The sequence below is a fragment of the Ahaetulla prasina genome, chromosome 8 (genome assembly GCF_028640845.1).
Source record: "Ahaetulla prasina isolate Xishuangbanna chromosome 8, ASM2864084v1, whole genome shotgun sequence".
NCBI classification, from domain to species: Eukaryota; Metazoa; Chordata; class Lepidosauria; order Squamata; family Colubridae; genus Ahaetulla; species Ahaetulla prasina.
Window position 1 is genome coordinate 69,821,890 of NC_080546.1, and position 23,259 is coordinate 69,845,148.

Below are 23,259 nucleotides of genomic sequence, written 5' to 3' on the forward strand. Positions count from 1 at the left end.
AAGGTCAAATGCAAGCCTGATGTGGCCCTCAATGAAATTGAGTTTGACACCTCTGCTCAAGGACATGACCACTGAACCAACCTCTTCTTCCTGTTTTTGTATAAAATAGAAAGGAGCAGCACCATAATAAAATAGTTCCTCACAATGATCTGAAGAGATACTATAGTCAGTGTCATTAAATGCTGTATAAAGAATAAATAGGACCAAAAAGAGCACAACCCATCTATCCAGGTACCAGGTAAGGTTATCCATCAGAATGAGCAATGCTGTTTCTATCTTTTGCTTGGGTCTGAACCCTGATTGCTAGCGCTCCATATTTTCTATAGTGGAAGCCCACCATCTTCTAAACATTCTTCTTTAAAGGGTGAAGACTGCAGACAGGATGATAGTTTTCAGGACAAGAAAATTTATCTTTAAAATGAATATATAATCTCCTTAAAGGGACTTTTTAAAGATTTTTTAAAATCCCACCTTTGTAACTTTAAGTGACTCAAAGTAGCAAATATACATAATATTCCTTCTCCTCCTATTTTCCCCATAACAACAATCGTGGAAATGAATTGGACTGAGAGAAATGAATGACTGGCCCAAAGTCACCCAGCTGGCTTTCATGCTAAGGCAGTACAAGAAATCATAGTCTCCTGGTTTCTAGCCTTGAGATTTAATCACTAGATCAAATTGCCTTTCAGTTGACATAAATAGACAAAATTCGGCAACACCTGACAGAAATCCACCTCCTTCTAAACAGGCACTGATCACTTCCAAGCTCCAAATAGTCATGTATCCAACCATCCAAAAGATCTAAGACACATGGGATGAAGCACATGTTATAGAATTGTAAAAATCATGAATTGCATTGCACTTCAGAACCCAGTATTCATAACATGATAAAAGAAAGTTTCCTTTTTTTTACTTCCTAAATATACCTCAGTAATCTACCATATTTTCCAGATTATAAAACGCACCAAAATAAAAGACATACGAAAATTTCAAACAGGTAAACAAGAAAAAAAGTTTTTGCCCTCCCCAGCATTTTTCGCAAAAATGGGATGCGCAGAGGGTTTGGGAGGCCTGCAGAGTGCTCCTGGGGGCTGGGGAGGGCAAAAACGTGACTCATGAGGGGTTTGGAAGGCCATAAATGAGCCCTTTTTTTTGCAAAATGGAGCATGCAGAGGGTTTGAGTGGCCTGCAGAGTGCTCCTGAGGGCTGAGGAGGGCAAAAACACCCTCATTTTTGTGAAAAATAGGGCCGTTTTTGGCCTCCCAAACCCCCCATGTGTTGCGTTTTTGCCCTCCCCAGCTCTCAGGAGCACTCTGCAGGCCTCCCAAACCCTCTGCGCATCCCGTTTTTGCAAAAAATGAGCCTGTTTTTGGCAAAAATGGGATGCGCGGGGGTGGGTTTTCTGGAGGCCAAAAATGGCTGTATTCAGTGTATAAGAGGCACCAACATTTCCATCCTCTTTGGTGTGTCTTATACTTCAAAAAATATGGTAATTCTCTATCTTTCCTAGAGTACTGACTCTAGCAATTGTGACGGAGCTTTCTCTGTATCCAGTTCCATTGATCAGTCAAGTGAAGACTTTCTAATGAGTTTAATTTCTTTGGCAAGTACAGAACAAATGAAAAACCTTGTAAATCCTCATCTACATTATTTCTCAAATTCAGCAACAGAATTTTTTTAGAATACATACTGATGATTCAAGTTTTCACCTGTACCCTGATTTTTGTTTCCGGCAATATTGCTCAACAATAACATTACAATGTTAATCTGTATTTTTATCTACTCTATAGAATTCTCCTATATTTGTATACTACAAAACCATTTATAGCAAAATCGCAATAAAACGGAAATGCTACTTGAGTGTTGAAAAATGTACTTGAAAAGTTGCTTGTATCTTCATATTCATAATAGAAAAGCAATCCCAAAATAACGAAGTTTACCCACAACATTTAGTGTATATATTAGATATCAATAAGATTTCCAGTAAATGTAAAACTTATCTCCAAACATTCAGATACGTTATTTAGATTATAAAAATATCCCAAAAGGTAACAATGTAAATTCTAATTATTGAATTCAAATCATGTTTGGGAAAAAGAAACATTATCAGAAGTCAAATATGCAAGCCTGCAGAAAAAGTTGTGTTTATTTAAATGACTGCAATATGTTTGATTTTATATATTGTTTTAGGAAACTGATTGAACTAATCTAAAGTGATGTTTAATTATAATTTTAAGTTTAAAAAATAATAAAATAGAAATTTCCATTCCTCAAAGATTACAAACTCTTTCCATGGATAAGGATGTCATTCACTAGATCATTCATCCAACTTTGACTTGTTACAAAACTTTACAAAAATGGTTATTACAAAATAGCCTTTGAAGCAGCATCAAAGAGAAAAAAAATTCTGGAATCATTCTGTAATAAGGTCCTTAATTCTTGTATATTGTATACAAGAATATTGTATATTCCCTGAACTGGAATAGGGAGAAAGAAGTGTCATTCATCTGTCTGACGCTCATCCTTCACAGCACCATCACACAATTCTGTAACATGGAATCATCCAGCAATATGTTTTTCACATTATGTTTTTCAGTAGACTACATTAAAGGACTCATTTTGGGCAATCCTCTTGTGCTGTATCCATGTCCAATTACATACGTTTATTCCATTTGTCAATGTATTTTTTCTTATATATTAATGAAAACCTGAATTTTAGAAGAATGTGAAACAATTAGAGGAAGAAAGTACTATGAATATTTATCTTACTTCAGATTTCAATGTTAATAAAACAATCATTGAAAAAAGAAGTGAATCAGTGTAGGAAAAAAGTATTTATTAAAAGTGTTGCTCCCCTAAAATATTTTATACTGTTTTAAAATCTGTTTAATTAAAAAACTATGTTAGCAGAGTTGATATAAAACATCTTCATCAAAATGAAGGACAACATATAATTTAAAATAAAAATCTCTCTACACTTTCTTCCTTTATAGTACATTTAAAGGTGAATCAGTATCCTTGAGTATTAGGGAAGACTGTTAAAAACAATCAAAAGCTACTTATAAGGCTTGTCAACAGATGTCAAGATGACAATCAACAATTTCTGGTCAGTGCATTAGGTCCTCTGTGGATCTTATTAGTGATAAAGTAGATTTCTAGCAGGTTTTTAATAGATAGCCTGGTTGCAAGGTTTTTGGAACCATATGTTTCAATTCGAAACTTAGAATCTGGCCCAGGAACTAGCTGATAATAAGTGCAGTTACTGCAGTACAAGTGTGATGAGTATATGATCAGATACTCCAGTCAGCAAACCTGCCAATACATATAACTCATTACAACAGGATTTTCCAGATAAAATACAAAGGAAATCTCAAATAGAATTCATTATTGGCTGTAATGACTTACAACAACAATTGGGAATGGAATCCATTGCTAAATGATATGGTCATAAAGTGCAACGTTACTTGACCATATTATTGAGCAACAGCAATCCTGTCATTCCCCCAATTAACTGAGAATTGCAGATTGTTAAGCGATCCCAAACCTTCCAGGCTTGATTCTTCCCAGTCCTGAGTCTCAATAAGGTAATGGATTCTATTCTCTTCCATTCTCCCCACATCTCTGCCCTTCTGGTTGCGCTGCAGAATGTCTTCAAGTGTGGCATGCAGTCCTTGAACCATTCAGCTCTAGCTCTTTTTTCCACACTGTGGCTCAGAGGCTTATTTCCATACCGCAGCTCTGGGGATGAAAGAAGCCCCTGAGTTGCAGGACATCATAAAGCTGCAGATATCTCTGGAACCTCAGTCCATCCTAGCAATACAATGCAAAGAGGCTTGTTGCTGTACTGCATCTCTGGGACTGCAAGAGCCCCAGAGCCGCAGTACAGTGCAAACCCCTTCATTAGATGAAGTCACAGCCACCCTAGCCTTGTCCTACCCCCCACCCCAGTCACCCTTGTCACTCTATATCTTTTTTTTTATTACTATTTGTCACAACAGTATACACAAACATTGTCATGAATAAAACAACATATCTTGAAGAAAATATATACAGTATATATATAAGTAAAAAAATATGCATCAACTATTTTTGGTACGATTGAGGAATGTTGGATATGAGCCATCACTGTTTACAAAGACTGAGCCGAAGAATGTGTTAAAGAGGTTTGCTTTAACTGTTTCGTCAGTACATTCTTTGCCGTTAGGTTCTTTTAGTGGTGGAATGGATCTTGTTTCTTTAAGTTTATTGTTCACAAAATTATAAAAAGCACGACTGGAATTGGTGCGTAGAAGGTCTTCTTCTTGTTTAGTGTGGTAAGTGTTACATTCTGTTTTTATTTGGTTGCAAATATTTTTGTAGCGGTTTTTGAAGTTTGCTACATAACCCTTTTTGTTTTTTTTCCAGAGGGATTTTTTTGTTTGGATTGCAGCTTTTTTATTGATATGGGAAATTTGCTTTTCCTTTTGATTTTGGTGATGATTTGTGGTACGTATAGTTTGATGATTTTATTGATTTCAAGTAGGAATATTTTATAGTGGTCTTCTGCAGTGATACAGGTTGAGAATAGATTTTGCCAGTCAAGAAATGAGAGATCATTGTTTATAAGGTCATAGTTGGCTTTTTTAAAATTGTAGTTTGGAGTACTATTGTTGAGACGATTTATGCGAGGGCGTATATTTAGATAAAAGTCTATCATGCAGTGGTCACTGTTGGAAAAGGGTTCTTTTACTTGTAGTCCATAATCTCCTGCTGCCTTGCTCTCTGCCTTTGTTTGTGCCTAGCCTGGCCCTTCACGAGGCAGCTGTTGGCCATATAAGGCCATCTTCCCTCGATATTGTGAAAAAACATCGAGCAATCAAGGCAAGAAAGCCTTGTGCATCCAGCGATAGATGACTAGGAGGGTTAACATGCACCTGAAGTCATAAATAGAGGTAGGCTGCCAAGTACCCAAATTTTGCTTACATGACCATGGGGTGCTGTAACAGCTATAACTTTGGGGACTGGTCATAAGGCACTTCATTCAACATCACCATAATTTTTCATGGTTACTGAACAAATGGTTATAAATCGAGGATTACCTGTATCTAAATAAAATGTATCTATGCATGGATAATAGTGGTTATTCTACCCCCTGAAGGAAAAAAATATAAATGATAAGCCATCTAAAGCTGTAAATATGTACATCTAGTTACTAAGATCGTATACTTGTGATTCATAATGATTCTAGGAACACGTTTAAAGCATACATTTCTTCTTTCTGAAAATTTTCAAGAGGCAAACATAAGACCTAAATTTTGTCTGGATCCCAACCTGAATTTATTCATTCAACTTACTATATGCACATGGGGGGGCGGGGTGGAAGAAATCTTTATATGGATCTTAAAGGGACTGTGACACCCCAAGGAGGGTACCAAAACAGAATCACCAGGTATTATTCTTTTCTGAAATTATGTTGCAAAAAAGAGAAAACAGCAAACAGTACTTCTATTCCCTGACTCACAAATATGCTTTAGAAGGGATCCGACATCAACAGACATGGTCTCCAGGCCAAAGTCCAGGCTGAATGTTGAAGATTAAGGATTTCTTTCTATAGTTGTACAGATAGTATTTTCTTCAACACTTAACTCCCAAAAGGGATATTTGTGCCTGGATTGTATTTGTTCTGTAAATCTAGATGCAAGGAAGTTATTTTTTATAGGACAATCATTTTTTGTAAAAAAAAAAAAAAAAAGCAAAAAAACACCCGGTAATATCATTTAAATTGCACACTTCAATCAGAAGAAAGCTGGAAAGGACCTTGGAGTTTTTTTGTCCATTTTTCTATCTGTATTTTTTCAAACCAACTTAACCCTAATTTTTCAATAATTTCTTTATTCCTCCTTTCATTTCCCATAACTTTTATCCAATCTCTAATAATTTCTATATTTTCCTCTTTAATCACTTCATTACGTTTTATATTATTTTTAATCGGCCAAATTCCAGTTGTCTCCCCCAAAAAGATTATATCCGGAATTAAAATTTTAACAAATTTGTTCCACATTTTACTTAATCCCTTTAACCAATAACTTCTACTTACACATTTTAAATTTGCTTTATCTAAAAACCACCTTGATCCAAATTTCTCTATATCCCTTAACTCTAAGTCTCTCCAATAGTTATCTTCACCTTTAAGTATTTTTACCACTATCCGGATACCATACGCACAGTAATAATTAAATAATTTGGGGATTCCTAATCCACCTTCCTTTTGATTTTGATACCACATTTTCTTCACTAATCTAGGTCTTTTGCCACCGTTGCAAAATTTATCCAGTTTTTTCTGATATCCTTCAATATCTTTCTCTGTCAAATTTATCTATAAGGATTAAAGAGCACAATTATAAAGTTGTTTGGAAATGGTATTTGACTCCAGTAAGATTGTCACAAATGGATAAAAAAATTAGTAAAAAATGTTGGAGATGTGAGATGGAATTGGGGACTTATGAACATATGTGGTATAATTGTGATAAGATTAAAAAGTTTTGGCAACAATTGGAGAAAATGATATTTGAAATGATGGGGAAAGTAATAACATTGAGAGTGGAAACTATATTATTGTTGGTAATTAAGGAAATAGAATTAACAAAATATGAAAAAGAATTGATTAGAATTATGATTATAATAGGTAGAATTATAATAGCTAGATATTGGAAACTAGATGTGATTTTTAGAATAGAAGAGTGGAATTCTGAAATGTGGAAATTAGCTTTAAATGATAAAATGACATGTGATATTAAAATTAGAAGTGGTGTGTATAAAGAAGATATTTTCTGGAAGACTTGGAAACCATTTGTGGACTTTGCGCTTGGAACATTGGACGCTTCAGTACCTGTACCTCGAGAACGTGGATTTTGGCAATCATGAGGATATATCCGAAGACCCAAATCTTCCTTTTATGTATAGCACAAGGGTGTAATAATGTATTTTTTTTTGTTTGTTTGTTGTAAAAAAAAGTAATAAAAAAAAAAAGAAAAGAAAGGACCTTGGAGGTCTTCTAGCCTGCCCAAGCAGGAACCCTATACCATTTCAGACAAGTGGCTATCCAGTCTCTTCTTTGAATCTCCAGTGATGAAGCACCCACAACTTCTGAAGGCAAGCTGTTCCACTGGCTAATTGTCCTCACTGTTAGGAAGTTACTCCTTAATTCCAGGTTGCTTATTTCCTCGATTAGTTTCCATCATTGTTTCTTGTCCAGCCCTTCGGTGCTTTGGAAAATAAGTTGACCCCCTCTTCTCTGTGGCAGCACCTCAAATATTGATATACTGTTATCATGCCCCCCCCCCCAGTCTTTCTTTTCTCTAGACTTACCAAATCCAAATCCTGCAACCATTCTTCATATGTTTAGTCTCCAGGTCTTTAATCATTTTAGTTACTCTTCTTTGCACATTTTCCAAAGTCTCAACATCTTTTCTGTAATGTGGTAACCAAAACTGGATGCAGTATTCCAAGTGTGGTCTTACTAAGGCTTTTTAATCTAAAATTTTATCTTATCTAAAGTAACTGGGTTGTGGCTGTAAAATTACTCTGTCATATTTAATTCCTTCCTTGACACATTCTCCAAGGAACATGAATTAATTATCATTGGTATGTATTATAGGAGATTGAAATAATACTAAGAAATCTTCCCTTAAGCTTCATCAGTATACGTGCTGTCAGATCAAGATATAGAACCCGAAACTCAGACAAGGCTAATTTCTCCTTTCAAAGGAGTTGGAAAGTTTCCTAAATTTTTTATGCTTTTATTGCAAACGAACAGTAACTGTGATGAGTAAAACGGGCTATATAGAATACAGCAATTCTACTGTAAGAGCCATGGTGGTGCAGTGGTTATAATGCAGTCAGACTGTCAGCAATTCGATTCTCTCCAGCTCAAGGTTGACTCAGCCTTCCATCCTTCTGAGGTTGGTAATATGAGCACTCATATTGTTGGGGCAATATACTGATTCTGTAAACCAGTTAGAGAGAGCTATGAAGTGGTATGAAGTGGTATATAAGTCAATGCTATTGCTATTCCATTTCTCTCATAGCCTTCATCCGTAGCTTTTAAAAACAGTAAATGTAAGAAATTGTATGGAGATATTATAATCAATGTAATAAACAATGTCAAACAATCTCAGTCATGTGGTTCAAGCTTAGATGTGGCTGTTGAGACTAGTCTCAGTTAGCTGCATGTGGCTATATAATATACGGTAGTAAACACCATAAAGAATTAAATCCTTAAATGTTAAGAAAAACCATGGTATTGATTCACCATCTTATACATCTTATTGTTTTTTTTATGCTGTGAGCTATCCTAGAAGCAACTGGAATCCTAATCAAATGAATGAGTGAGTGCCTAGGATGGCCAGATAAAATGGATGATAGGAATATGCATCAATCAAGAAATGAACAATATGAAGAAGCAGTAATCAAGAAGTAGCAATAGCAATATCACTTGGACTTATATACCGCTTCACAGTGCTTTATATCTCTAATGGTTTACAGAGACAGCATACTGTCCCCAAGAATCTAGATCCTAATTTTACTGACTCTGGAAGGCTGAGTCAACCTTCAGCTGATCAGAATTGAACTGCTGTCAGCAGGCAGAATTAGCCTGCAATACTGCATTCTATCTGCCGCACCACCTCAGCTTTTATTACAGTATTGTGACTCTATTAAAACCACTATATTTAAATAGTTGCTACAACAAATGGATACAGTACTAGCAGAAACAGTAGTAGCAAAAGTCAAATCATCTAATATATTTGTGATTTAATTTCTAAGTCACACTGAATCTATTAGCTGAATTATCTGGTGCTTAACAAAGGGTTATGATGAGCTTTCTACCATAAATCAGAGGCCAATTTATAATGACTGTATTTAAGTTTATTACGAACTATTCTTCTAGTGAAGTATTTAGTCAAATAGCTTTCATTCAAAATAAATATCTAAACCAAAGTATCTACAACATTGTTTCTGCTTGGTAGACTATACAATTTGAATAGTATATAATGACTAGAATTAAAATTCTTAAGAAAATAAATATTTGAAACATATTCCAATTGAATTCAACTGTTCAACTGATCATGTTTATGCAATGCAAGTAGTCCTCAATTTATGGCCAAACTAGGATCAGAATTTCCATACTAAACAAGACAGTTATTAAGTGAGCCCAATTTTATGCTCTTTTTTGCTATGATTGTTAAGCTACTCACTGCAATTGTTAAGTCAATCATCAGTCAAGCAAACATGGCTTCCCCCATTGAATTTGCTTATAGAAAGCCTGCTGGGAAGGCTAAAATGGTGACTCTGGGATCCTGCAACAATCGTAAATGCAACAAACCAGTTGCAGAGAGTCCAAATTTTGATCATGTGACTGCAACAGTTAGATGCTGCAACAATTATAAGTGTGAAGACCAGCTGTAAGTCACTTTTCTCAGTTTTATTTTTATTTTATATACTTTTGACAGTTGCGAAACAAATGCTTCTAGGAGGACAGCCTGTACAGCATTTCAGTAAAGTGACTGCAATAGCAATTTGGTTTAATGTAATGCAGAGTGCTATATTGAAATCGCAACATGTAAATAAGACTTCATAAAACAATATAATAACTGTTAAATTAGCTTGAAAATAGGAATATGCATATTTGATGACCTACCTAAAATACAGTATATTTTTACATTTTTTGCAACATTAAAATACATTTTTCTATTATTTGTTCTTACCAGGCCTTGCTTTATATTCACTTAGTGAGTACATTTTTTTTAATACAGAAATTTTCAGGTTTTTTGAAAGCTACACCAATGCTTTGGAAAATCAAAATGGGTTTACATAAATATCAACAGACATCTTTTATTTAATGCTTTATCATAAAAATCTGTCGTGCACGAATGTGAGTCCTTGGTTCTGTACCAATGATACATCAAACAGCTGGATAAATTTCACATGTGCACTCTGTGCTTCATCCTTGGCATTTGTTTGCAAGACCATGTCTCCAATCTAGAATTTGTGAATCACACAAACTACACCAGCATTGAGTCCCAGATTATTAGAACTTAGAGGTAGTGGATGTGATATATAATCAGAACGGATCAGTGGTGAAATCTAAAAATTTTCACTACCAGTTCTGTGGGTGTGGCTTTATGGTCATGTGACCGGGTGGGCATGGCCAACTCAATGTCACTCATGTCAAGAGGTACCTCCCCAGGCTTTTAAGGGGTTGCCAGAAAGAAGGGGGATTTTATTTTCCAAAGCACCAGAAGGCAAAACAAGAAGCAATGGATAGAAACTGAAGAAACAGAGAAGCAACCTAAAACTAAGAAGAAACTTCCTGACAGTGAGAACAATTAACCAGTGGAACTGCTTCACTAGAAAGGGCTTTCTTTTGCTCCAGAAGAAAATCAGAATAAAGACCTGGAAAAGCCTTCACAGGCTTTTGTTCTGCTGTGGAAGAAAAATAGAAGACAGAGAAATCTTCCCTGGAAGAGGTTCTCTGCTTTTGCTCTGGAGCAGGGGTAGTCAACCTTTTTATACCTACCACCCACTTTTGAATCTCTGTTAGTAGTAAAATTTTCTAACCACCCACCAGTCCACAGTAATGCGCCATGTATTTCTCCCACATTGTGGATTGGGTTTGGGGGGGCGCGCCAGGTACCAGCTCTGTTTGTCTGTTACAACTGGGTGGTATGGGGGGGGGAGATGCGCGAGCTATTCTGGGACGAGGCTCTTTTGTTTGCGGTCACACTATAGCGCCATTTAGTTTCACTTATGTAACGTGAACTAAACTTATGCACGGGTGATACAAATAGTATATTTTCAGAAATTTAAATTGTCACAGGGAATTTTATGAAAACCTAATGAAAATGTTTTTAAATAATGCTATGAATTTTTTTTTTAAAGTCAATTAAATTTTAAAAAAGGAAAGTGCTTCAATATCAGACAAAACCCCTACGCCCACCATGAAAGCTGGAATGCCCACTAGTGGGCAGTAGGGACCAGGTTGACTACCACTGCTCTGGAGGAAGCAAAAGGCAGTTTCTTTTGAGGCAGATTTTCAATTCAGGCAAGCTGGTTTGCAGCTTCGCAACATTGTAAGGAGGTGATAATTGCTCTTGGCTAAACGCCCAGACATCTCATTAAAGCTAGTATTCCTTTCCCTGCTTGGGGGATGGGGGGTGGGTGGGAAGTAAAAAAGCCCCAGAAAGTTTCCCTTTATTATTCTAGCTGAAGGCAAATGAGACTAAGACTCATTTGCTGTTTCTTAGCTCAGCTGAGGTGGCAATCGCTCTGTGCGGGAATCAGCTGAGCTAATAAACAACAGAATATAGGAGAGGTGAAAGGAGGGGGAGGGCAGGTGGGCGGGGCCAATCAAAATTTTCCTTACTGGTTCTCTGAACCAGTCAAAATTTTCCCTACCTGGGCAGCAGAACCGGCCCAAACCGGTAGCATTTCACCCCTGGAATGGAGGATTGTATGCCTTGCCGATTGCTCTGTGGTGTGCTGGAGACTGGGAAGAGAACTCAAGGTGTTCCATGCAGGCCCTACAAAGACACAGTGAAGGAAACTCTACACCACTGTAATATCCAACCAAGGGAACTAGAAGCTGCAACTGCTGAAAGTACCTGCTGTTCAGCCCTGTGCTATGAAGCCTCCACTGGCTTTCAATATAGGCACCACCAAAAAGTGATAGAAAATCATGAGCAGCATCATAGAATAACAGTGTTCCCATTGTGCTAGACAATACACTTCTAGACTGAGACTGCACAGCCACCTTCAGGTCCACAGATGAATTGCACAACAGCAGCTTCTTTGAACCCAAAAACATTTAGCCTTCAGTTGTTAAGAGTTTATGTAAGCTACACAGTATATGACATGATGTCTTTTTTTATTACATTTACAAACATTTAGAAATTGATACTTACTTGCATATATCATCTTCTGGGTCCTCAAGCCCAAACCTTTCATCAAAAGTAAGTTGTATCAACATATTCTCTTCAACTGCAACTAATCGCCACACAAGTACTATGTTGCGAGGATAAGTGTAAGGAAACTTAGGGCTGTGAATACTTCCATTAGCAGACACAATAATAACCTTCTCATGATGTGGCTCTTGCACTCCTATAAAGGAAATATACACATACAAAAGAATATCAATCAACTGCACAATCAAGTTATACTGAACAATAAAATTCAATTATAAAGATGTTCTTTGATATCTTCTAATCTACCATAGTATTCTAATTTATTTCTTTGAATGGTAGATTGCCATGCCATACTATAAATTCACCTAAAAGGAATTCTCTCAAAAGAGTTGTTGGAATTATCTTAAGAAACATACCCAAATATTTTAATTTGGACATGACAAACCATTGCATAATAAGCCATCTCCTCTAGGTTTCTAGTTTTTAAAAGAAGAGGAAGAAAAGGAAAAAACAATGTTGAGAGAATGTACATAAAGAATTGGCATATCTAAATCCCCCAATGTGTTGTTTACTAAAAAAATAACAAAAACACCATGATTTGATAAACAGAATCATGTGCAATTGCAATTAGTAGGCAGTCAATTACTAAAGTGAAAAAGATGTGTACAAATTTCTATTTTTCTATGATAGTATGCTGACACCCACAATTACTCATATATACGTGGTCCTTGCTTAGTGACTGACTCTTACAGTGACTAACTGCAATTACAAAAATGATGAAAAAGTAACTTTGCGACCAATTCTCTCATATATAACCTTCACATGTCTATAAAGCAAAGGGAAACTGAAGAAATATCAAAAGCAAAGTAGCTGTTTCAGTTAGCACCCACTTTGCTTAACAATGGAATTGCAGGTCCCAATTGTGGTCCCTAAATGAAAACTACATGTATGTATTGCAATTTTTAGATGGATTAGAAGTTATTTGCTTACACAATAAGCTCTATCTAAAATGTATCCATCTCGTAAAAATTGATCCAATCTTATTTTCTATAAAGTATTAGAACATAATCCTTTATTTTACCCAGTGTGTTCCCCTTCCTCTCAAAAACAATAGGGATTAAAATTAAATCCTCAAATAGCACTAATAATGAGATAGAAGTGTCATTTCACTGAATAACGTCATTTTCTTTCCTTATTTATTATACACTAGACAAGCCGTGGTCCTTTGGGTCATTGTTTAAGAGATATTTCTTTACCTAAACAGAGAAATACCTAAAAGGTAAATTGACAAATCGGCAGTGGCATTAGAAGTGATTTCTGAATTCCTGACACCTTTCCCATTCAATTTCCTTGTGGGAAGCTGGCAAGCAACACTGAAACCTTCCCTCCCTGTTATACTATCATTACTTCCCTCCCCCACCCCTTGAATTCCTGCAAGCTTTCCCATTTACTTTGCTTGTAAGAAGCTTTCAGGGGAGCTCTGTTAGTGGGAAAGCCAGCAGGAAGTGGGTAAATTCAAAGCCAGCAGGCAGGCAAGTGTCTCTGCTGGGCAGGAAAGAGAGCAAGGGGATGCATAGGGCTATGGGTCAGGAAGAGCATGCAGAAATGGATGAGAGGTGCTGTGCAGGTCGGGAAGAGTATATGCTGTGGGTGGGAAGGGTGCATGGGGGTATGCAAGAGGTGCTGCATGGGTTGGGTAAAGTGCAAGGGGGCAGCATGAGTCAAGGGTGTATGGTGATCAAAAAAATAGAGATGCCATGCAGGCTGGGAAGGGCATGTGGAGAAGGTGTGAGTTGAAAAGGGTGCCTGCGGGTATATGGAAGTGCATGAGAGGTACCAGACAGGTGAGAAACAGTGTGTGGGAGGCAGCATAAGACCATAAAGGTGTATGGGGGTGTGTAAGAGGTGCCACATGAGTCAGGGAAAGCATATGAGGGATTACAAGAGTTGAAAATGGTGCATATGGGTGTGCAAGAGGTGCCACATGGATCTAGGAAGGTGCAAGTTGGGGAGAGCATGCATGTATGGACCAGAAATGATGTATAGGGGTTCCTTCTTCCCTGTTCCTCTCTGTACCTCTGTCTCTTCTACTTCTACTTCCCCTTCCTTCCCTTTCCAGCAGGCAAGTGGTGGTTGTTGCTGCGGAGCACAAAAGATTGCAAGAATGGCTGGAAAATTGTCGCAGAATGTTGAAAATGAGGATATGTGACTGCTGCTGCAGTCCGGCAACTGAGGAAACCACAAATTCCCCTAATTTCATTCCATCCAGAGTCATGGGCATCTAGAGTCCCAAATTTTGAATACATTTTGTAAGCCTATTTGAAGTACCTTGATTCAACAACTGCTGCCCTATGGTATGTTGTTTTGCCCAGTTACATGTTATAGAAACAAGAATTTTAGTAACATATAGCTAGTCATTCAGGTTACATATAGGTATAGGTAGAGTTGAGCAAGGCAGTCATTTTCTTCTTATTCTCAGAATGCATGTAGTTTCTCTGTGCTAAAATAAATTAGTCTAAATTTTAAGACTGTAAAACTATCTGCAGATTTAGGACCTGTAATTTATGAATTAAGAAACTTAGCTGATCTCAAACAAATGCTAAAGCATGGATCAGACATCTTTATTATTTGAATAGAAGATGATAAAAAAGTCCCAGGATTGTGGGACAGACTTGAAGGTCAGGAACAAAAAATCCAGAAGATGGCAATAACATCCTATGTTATAGCCAAGAAAACTACACAGATGTGTACATGTAATCGTCAGGAGTTGAGCTTGATTCAAAGGAAGCTTGACTTTCCTCTTAATGGAAAACTCCTCCAAGGACTGTAGTTGGTATAACATGCCAAAAACGAAAAAGCAATCGTTTGTTTGAACTTTATTAAACTAAATTGATTAGGACTACTGTTGACTTTCCGTACTAAATATATTGATTACTACACAGCATGAAGACTCTCCAATTTGTATTTTATCATCTGATGGCTGTTTTTAACACTGCAATGTAAGAAGGTATTCCTGAATTGCCCAGGCCTTATATAAATACTATTTGAGCAACATTCCAAATGCTAGGAGACAGGATAATTTATTCATACCAAACATACACATACAGAGCAACCAGAGATGATCTGAGAATTTTTGGGATCCTGAGTACATTATAAACGAATATCTAACTAAAATAAAACAATAAACTTTTCTATTAGCATTATTCATTATTTATAGTGATTTACATGCTGCCTCCTTCGAATCAGAGCTACAATCATCAATAAATATTAAAAAGAAAGCAAAATAAAAAACATGCAGTGTCTGAACTAAATAAAATATTTCCTTCCTGGGTGGGTTTGTTCCAGATTTATTACATCAACTACTGAAAAAAAATGTATTGACTGCTTTCTGAAAAAAGCCAAACCAAAACAGGAAAGGGAGTCATCTTAGCCTTGCTTTATTCCAAAGCTGTAACAGGAAAGCCTGACTTCTGACCTCCCCCCCCCCCATTTTTTTTAATTTTTTTTATTTATTTTGTCACAACAGTATACATAAGCATAAGCACGAAAATAACTATATAATATATAAGCATATATATAAGCAAAAGTATGTAATAACTATATTAATTGGATATAATGAAAGGAAACAATTGGACAGGGATGGTAGGCACGCTGGTGCTCTTATGCACGCCCCTTACAGGCCTCTTAAGAATGGGCCGTTTTTGGTTAAAGCTTTGGGGATTTTGAGTAGATACCACAGAGGCAGGTAATATGTTCCAAGCATTAATAACTCTGTTACAGAAGTCATATTTTCTGCAATCAAGATTGAAGAGGTTAACATTAAGTTTAAATCTATTGTTTGCTCTTGTATTGTTGTGATTGAAGCTGAAGTAGTCTTCAACAGGAAGAACATTGCAATAGATGATTCTATGAGTTAAACACAGGTCCTGTCGAAGGCGGCGGAGTTCTAAGTTTTCTAAACCCAAGATTTCAAGTCTGGTGGCAAAAGGTATTTTGTTGTATTCAGAGGAGTGGAGAACTCTTCTTGTTAAATATTTCTGGACACGTTCAATTGTATTGATGTCTGAAATGTGGTATGGGTTCCAGACAGGTGAGCTGTATTCAAGAATTGGTCTAGCAAATGTTTTTTAAGTTCTGGTTAGTAGTGTAGTGTTTCTGGGGAAGAAGCTACGTAAGATTAGGTTTACAACTCTTAAAGCTTTTTTTGCGATGTAGTTGCAGTGGACTTTGGCACTTAGATCATTGGATATGAAAACTCCAAGGTCTTTAACAGGGTGGGGTCATCTGTAAGGTAATGTCCATCAAATTTGTATTTAGTGTTTAGATTCTAAGTGAGTGAGAATATAAGATTTCTATCTAGGTAGATATGAATATAGATAGAGATATAGATGTAAATATAGTTACTCTTTAAAAGGTGCTAAAATGTATTTCTGCAGTTTTTTGTTAGGTTTTATATTTTTTTGAAAGGATTTGCTCAAATAGAAATATTAGAAAAATCACTTTTACCTAAGGAAAAATTCTTCAACGACTTAAAGATGCCCAAATCTATGTTGTTCTATTGTTATATTGGACTGCAGCAGTTGTAAATGTGAGTCGGTGGAAGGGAAGGGATGAGAAGGGAAGGAAGTTAAAGGAAAGGAAAGAAGAAAGAAAAGGAAAGAGGAAAGAGGAAAGGGAAAGGAAGGGAAGGGAAGGGGGAAGGGAAGAGGAGGAAAGTGAAGGAAGAAGTGAAGAGGAGGAAATGTGTAAGACAGAGCATTTGCTGGTTGAGATTTGGAGTTGCCAAGTTTTTGACCATTCTAATACAAAGTCAAGGTCTTTTTGAAGGGTAGCTGTATTGTTGGTAGTGTTAAATAGTTTGACATCATCAGCGAAAAGAACACAATTACTTTTAATATGGTCAAAGAGATCATTAATGTATAATATGAAGAGTGTTGATCCAAGAACACTGCCTTGGGGAACGCCGCTATTGACAGGAACAGGATTTGATAGGGCACTGCCTATTTTGACCACTTGTTGTCTGTTTGACAGGAACGCTGATATCCAATTGTGGAGGGGTCGGGAGATGCCGTAGGATTTTAGTTTTAGGAGAAGTTTGTCATGTACCACTGAGTCAAAAGCTTTACAGAAGTCTATGTGAATTGCATCTATTGTTTTGCCTTGATCAAGATTTGTAGTCCATATGTTTTTGCAGTGAAGAAGTTGTAAGTTACATGATAATTTTTTTTCTGAACCCAAATTGTTTATTAGAAAGTAGATTGTTTGTTTCTAGGTGGAGGATAATGGATTGGTTGATGATAGATTCCATAACTTTACAGGTGACGCAGCATTTTTTTTTTATTTTTTATTTTTGCAAGGAAGGGCTTCTTAATCTGCTACCTAAATCAAGCAGAGTGGACAAGAATGTCACGCAGTCCCAAAGGCAAAAAAAGCAAGAAAAGATTTTATAGGTAACACAGGTGGTCTTCAACTTACAACCATTTGTGAGACTTCCGGGTGGCTCCGCTTCGTTAATGGCGGGCGATCTCAGTCTGCCAGTTCTGTGTGATTCTGTAGAGCTGTTTAGACAGCGTTAATCTGCTGTCAACAGCTCGTAAATCTCTGCCCTCGGGCAAAGAGGGGGAGATGAGCATTTGAGCTGAAGTAGAGCCCCCAAGGAAAGCCCCAGAATGATTTCTGGTGGTTTGTTGGGAACGCTCCTTCTATAGCTCGAAAAAAGCTCCAGAATCCAGAACGCTTCTGCAAATGCAGAACAAAACGCAGCGTCCATCTCCGTGACTGAAAAGGATTATTGATAGATTGCCAACACGGAAAAAGCCGAAAACAGGAGGGCTGGCATTTGATTGTAAGATGATTTTAACTCCCTGACAGAGAAGGTATTTGTATTCAAGAGTGGAGATGATGAAAGATGGCGTTTTGTGTTTTGAAAGTGAAAGCTAAGATAAGTGAAAGTTAAGGAAATGCTGATTACAATTGCTGGCGTGGAACCTTTAAGAAGAATATAACAAGATTTTTTTTTTTAAATGGAATTCTTTTTTTTTTAAATCTCTTCTTTTTTTTATTATCTTTTTCTTACAGTGTTTAAGAAGAAAAGTTTGTTGAATTTTTTCCCCCTTTTTTTTCCTTTTTTTTTTCTTCTTCTTGGTATTATTTAGTTTAAAAATGGCCTTTAAGCAAAGAGATTTAACCACTTCTAAATATTGGAAATTTCTTCACTTCAGGTACGGAAATTGAGAGAGGATATTAAAGAAAGTCTAAGGAATTTTTTACAGGAGCTTATGGAGGCTCATCTTTCAGAAATAGATCAAAAATTTAATGAAATGGAGAAAGAAATACTGGATTTTAAAGATTTGGTGGAAGAGCAGAGGAGGGAGATGAAAAAATTAAAGGAATCAATTACCCCATTATTGTTATCTAGCACACAGACAGAAGAAAGACTGGATGAATTTAACCAAATTAATTTAGATTTGCAAAGGAAAATAGATGAAGTTCAAATTAATCTGAATTTAGAAAATAAAATAGATGATATTCAGGTTAAGGTTGATAAGGCAGATGAAGAAAGGGTTATATTACAATATAAATTAATGGAATATGCTATAAGGGTGAGAGGATTAAAAGAGTGTAAGGAAGAAAATTTGAAAGAGATTTTTATTCAGGCCTTTGCTCAGATAGAGGGAGTGGAACCAGAAGATTTTGAAGTTAATATTGAAAAAATTATTGTGTTAATTCTTGGTGGGCAAGGCAGAAGTGTTTACCGAGAGATGTGGTTATTTATTTTACAAATAAGAAGATTAGGTATGGAATTTTGCAAGCATTTTATAAAAATAAATTTCAAATATTAGGACAAGATATAATAATGATGAAGGAAATTCCTCCTAAAATGTTAAGAAAGAAAAAAGAATTTGCCTTTTTAGTGGATGAATTTAAGAAACATCAGATATATTTTAGATGGGAGGTTCCAGCTGGTTTAACAGCGAATTATAAAGGAAGAAAGTATTTTCTCAATACAATTTGTAAAGCACGAGATTTTTATACTAATGTATTAAAGATTGGGAATTCTTTTGGAAAATGTGTAAGACAGAAGAAGGAGGAGAATGTTTAACTCTATTATATATGATTATGGTTAATTTCTGTAAATGATTTATTTTGGATATAAATGTGTAATTTTAGGGGTACTATTTGATATATTTGAGGTATAAAGGAATAGGAAGATGGAATATTGGTTAACTTTGGAGGATAGATAGTAAAATTTAGGAATTTGGATTAAATATTATATTTAAGAGATGGATGTAATGTTGTTATATGGCTAATTAGAATGTAATTGTTATAATAGATATATTTTGGATAAGTTATAGGTGTAATTTTAATAATGTTATTTGATATAAGTAAGGTAAAGTGAAGATTTTAATTATTACAATTGATATATTGGATATTTGTAATATTATTTGTTGTATATAAATGTTAAAGATGTGAAAAGATGGACTATTTTTTTTTTTATTCAAAAAGTTTTACAAAAATTTTTTTCCCCCTTTCCCCGCCTCCTCTCCCCTCCCTTCACAACCCCCCTCCCCCCCCCCCGACTTCCCGGAACGGGCACAAGGTATAGTTAAAAATAAAACAAACATATGCTAAAAAATTTTCATCCCAACTTAATTATACCCCTACAATCATCAATTCCTAACTTCCCCCAAAAACAATCAAGAATAATACATCATAATCATTCAAAAACAGTCTGATGGACTATTGTTTACCCTTGAAGGTTGGACAGAAAAATTAAAGAAATTAAGTTGGAAATATGAACTATTCTTGAGAGACTGCTTAAGGAAGAAAGACATTTTAGAAGAACCCTTGGTGAATATTGGAAGATGGAACGTTGCTTTGATATTGATTGATGAAGGTTGATGAAGGTTGGATATTAAAAACTATGTACTGGATTGGAAGAAAAGTATCTTCTTTGTCTCTGGAAGGGGAGTGGAAGTTTTAAGGAGTGATTATAGATTATGATTTGTGCTATATTTTAATTTTTGTTGTTAGTTTTATACCCTGTATTCGGTTCTCGGAAGTCCCGGGGGGTGGGGGGAGGAAGGGGAAGGGAGGGGGAGGGGGGATGAGGGTAGAAAATGGATTGATAGTTAATGTACAAAGATGATTGAAGATGTATAATTAATGTAAGATCGGATCTGCCTGGCTACCACTTCAGAATGATGGGAAAGAAGGAAGTAGAAGAGAGAAGGAGGTAGGAAAGAGAAGAGGAGGAAGAGGAAAGGAAGGAAGAGGGATAGAAGAGGGAGAAGAAAGGAGTAGGGAGGAAGGAGGAGAGGATGTAGATAAGAGAGGGGGAGGATGGTTGTGGAAAGTAGAAGAAGGTAGAGAAGGAGAGTAAAAGGAAGGGGGTGGTGACCGGGCAGATCCGATTAATTGTATATGATGGTACATTAAATATGTTATTGGATATGTTATTGGATAAGAATGTTAAAATAAAACTTTTTTAAACACAAAAAAAACTTACAACCATTTGTTTAGTGACTGTTCAAAGTTACAACAGCACTGAAAAAAGTAACTTATGATCATTTTGCGGCCTCTGACCCGGCGCAGATCCCAACCGGCTCCTTGGTTCTCCGAGGAGCTGAGGGGGATGAAACGCCGGAGAAGACGCCTAGAGAGTTCCTGGAGGTCCAGCCGTTCAGAGGCTGATCGGACACTAGTTAGATCCTATACCAGGACCTACCTAGTGGCACTGAGGGAAGCGAGGCGTTCCTACGCCTCCTCCCTCATTGCGTCGGCAGATAACCGCCCAGCTGCCCTGTTTCGGGTGACCCGCTCTCTCCTTCACCAGGGGGAGCGGGATGACCCGTTGCGGGGACGTGCTGAGGAGTTTAACGGTTATCTATACGATAAAATCGTTCAGCTTAGGGACGGTCTGGACCAAAATTGTGGCGATTCAGACGGGGTATCTGAGGGCGGTCTTGGTGATGTTGTGTGGGATGAGTTTGACCCTGTGACTCCCGAGGACATGGACAGGTTGCTGGGTAGATTGAATGCCACCACGTGTTTACTGGACCCGTGCCCCTCCTGGCTGGTGCTGGCCACTCAGGAGGTGACACGAGGCTGGCTCCAGGGATTACGAGTGCTTCCTTGTTGGAGGAGTCTTTCCGGCCGCCTTGAAAGAGGCGGTGGTGAGGCCCTCCTCAAGAAGCCTTCCTGACCCGCTGTTTTAGGTAATTATCGTCGGTCTCCAACCCGCGGCGAAGGTTGTAGAGAGTATGGTGGCATATCAGTTTCCCCTGCACCTGGAGGAAACTGTCTATCTGGACCTGCTCCAGTCCGGCTTCCGACGCGGTTACAGCACTGAGACGGCTTTGGTCGCGTTGGTGGATGATCTCTGGAGGCCAGGGATAGGGGTTATTCCTCTGCCCTGGTCCTATTAGACCTCTCAGCGGCTTTTGATACCATCGACCATGGTATCCTGCTGCGCCGGTTGGAGGGGTTGGGAGTGGGAGGCACCGTTTATCGGTGGTTCTCCTCCTATCTCTCCGACCGTCGCAGACGGTGTTGACGGGCAGAGGTCACCCCGCGGCACCTCACTTGTGGTGCCGCAGGGTCGATTCTCTCGCCTTCTGTTCAACATCTATATGAAGCCGCTGGGTGAGATCATCAGTGGCTTCGTGTGAGGTACCAGCTGTACGCTGATGACACCCAGCTGTACTTTTCCACACCGGCCACCCCAATGAAGCTATCAAGTGCTGTCCCGGTGTCTGGAAGCCGACGGGTCTGGATGGGGAGAAACAGGCTCAAGCTCAATCCCTCCAAGACGGAGTGGCTGTGGATGCCGGCATCCCGGTACAGTCAGCTGAGTCCGCGGCTGACTGTCGGGAGCGAGTCATTGGCCCCGATGGAAGGGGTGCGTAATTTGGGCGTTCTCCTGGATGCACGGCTGTCTTTTGAAGATCATTTGACGGCCGTCTCCAGGAGAGCTTTCCACCAGGTTCGCCTGGTGCGCCAGTTGCGCCCCTTTCTAGACCGGGATGCCTTGTGCACAGTCACTCACGCCCTTGTGACGTCTCGTCTGGACTACTGCAATGCTCTCTACATGGGGCTCCCCTTGAAGGGCATCCGGAGGCTGCAGTTGGTCCAGAATGCAGCTGCGCGGGTGATAGAGGGAGCCCCTCGTGGCTCCCGAGTGACACCTATCCTGCGCAGGCTGCACTGGCTACCTGTGGCCTTCCGGGTGCGCTTCAAGGTGTTGGTGAACGTCTTTAAAGCGCTCCATGGCATAGGGCCGGGTTACTTACGGGACCGCCTGCTGCTACCGAATACCTCTCACCGACCCGTGCGCTCTCACAGAGAGGGACTCCTCAGGGTGCCGTCGGCGCGACAGTGTCGTCTGGCGACACCCAGGGGAAGGGCCTTCTCTGTGGGGGCTCCCGCCCTCTGGAACGAGCTCCCCCCAGGACTTCGTCAACTTCCGGACCTCCGAACCTTTCGCCGCGAGCTCAAAACTTACTTATTTATCTGCGCTGGACTGGGTTAGTTTTTTAAGTTATGGGTTTTTAATGGTGATTTTATAGTTTAGGGTTTTATATCGGTCGTTTGACCGTTTTTAGTTTTAAATTGGCCGGTTAAATATTTCATTTTAAATGTATTTTAAATTTATTGTGTACCTATGTGTTTTAATAAGGCTGTACACCGCCCTGAGTCCTTCGGGAGAAGGGCGGTCTAGAAATCTAATTAATAAATAAATAAATAAATAAATTTTTCACACTTTACGACCATGGCAGCTCTCCATGGTCACATGATCAAAATTCAGACACTTGACAACTGGCATGTATTTATTGATGATTGCAGTATCCTGGGATCACTTTTGCGATTTTCTGACAAGCAAAATCAGTGGAGAAGCCAGATTCACTTAGCTTGTTACTAACTTAGTAACTGCAGTGATTCACTTAACTATGGCAAGGAAGGATGTAAAAGGGGAAAAATTCACTTAACAATTGTCTTGCTTATCAACAGAAATTTTGGCCCTCGATTATGGCCCTAAGTCAAGGACTACTTGGAACTCACACCTGGAATTGGCCCAGAAGCCTATTGGTAATGAAGTTTCTGCAATATTGGTGTTACTCCAATGGACCACGGCATTCTGATCAGCTGCAGTTTCCAAATTGCCTTTAAGGACAGCCCCATATTAAGTGAATTGCAGTAATTCAGATATTATAAGGTCATGAGTTACTGGTGCCTGAGCTTCCTGATCTAGCAAAACCAAAGCTAGGTAAGAGTCCAGTTGGCTATGGATCCACCTATAGCTTTAGCAGAAACCTCAAGT

The 23,259-nt window shown here is 38.1% G+C and overlaps 1 protein-coding gene across 3 annotated transcripts in view; it reads right to left on the reverse strand.

Annotated features, from left to right (window-relative positions):
* Positions 1-23,259, reverse strand: part of PDGFC (platelet derived growth factor C) — a 149,629-nt gene that overhangs the window by 40,808 nt on the left and 85,562 nt on the right. For all 3 annotated transcript variants that reach the window (XM_058192473.1, XM_058192474.1, XM_058192475.1), the window contains one exon: positions 11,940-12,135. In XM_058192473.1, coding sequence (XP_058048456.1) covers positions 11,940-12,135 — 196 coding nt within the window. The remainder of the gene's footprint in view (positions 1-11,939; positions 12,136-23,259) is intronic.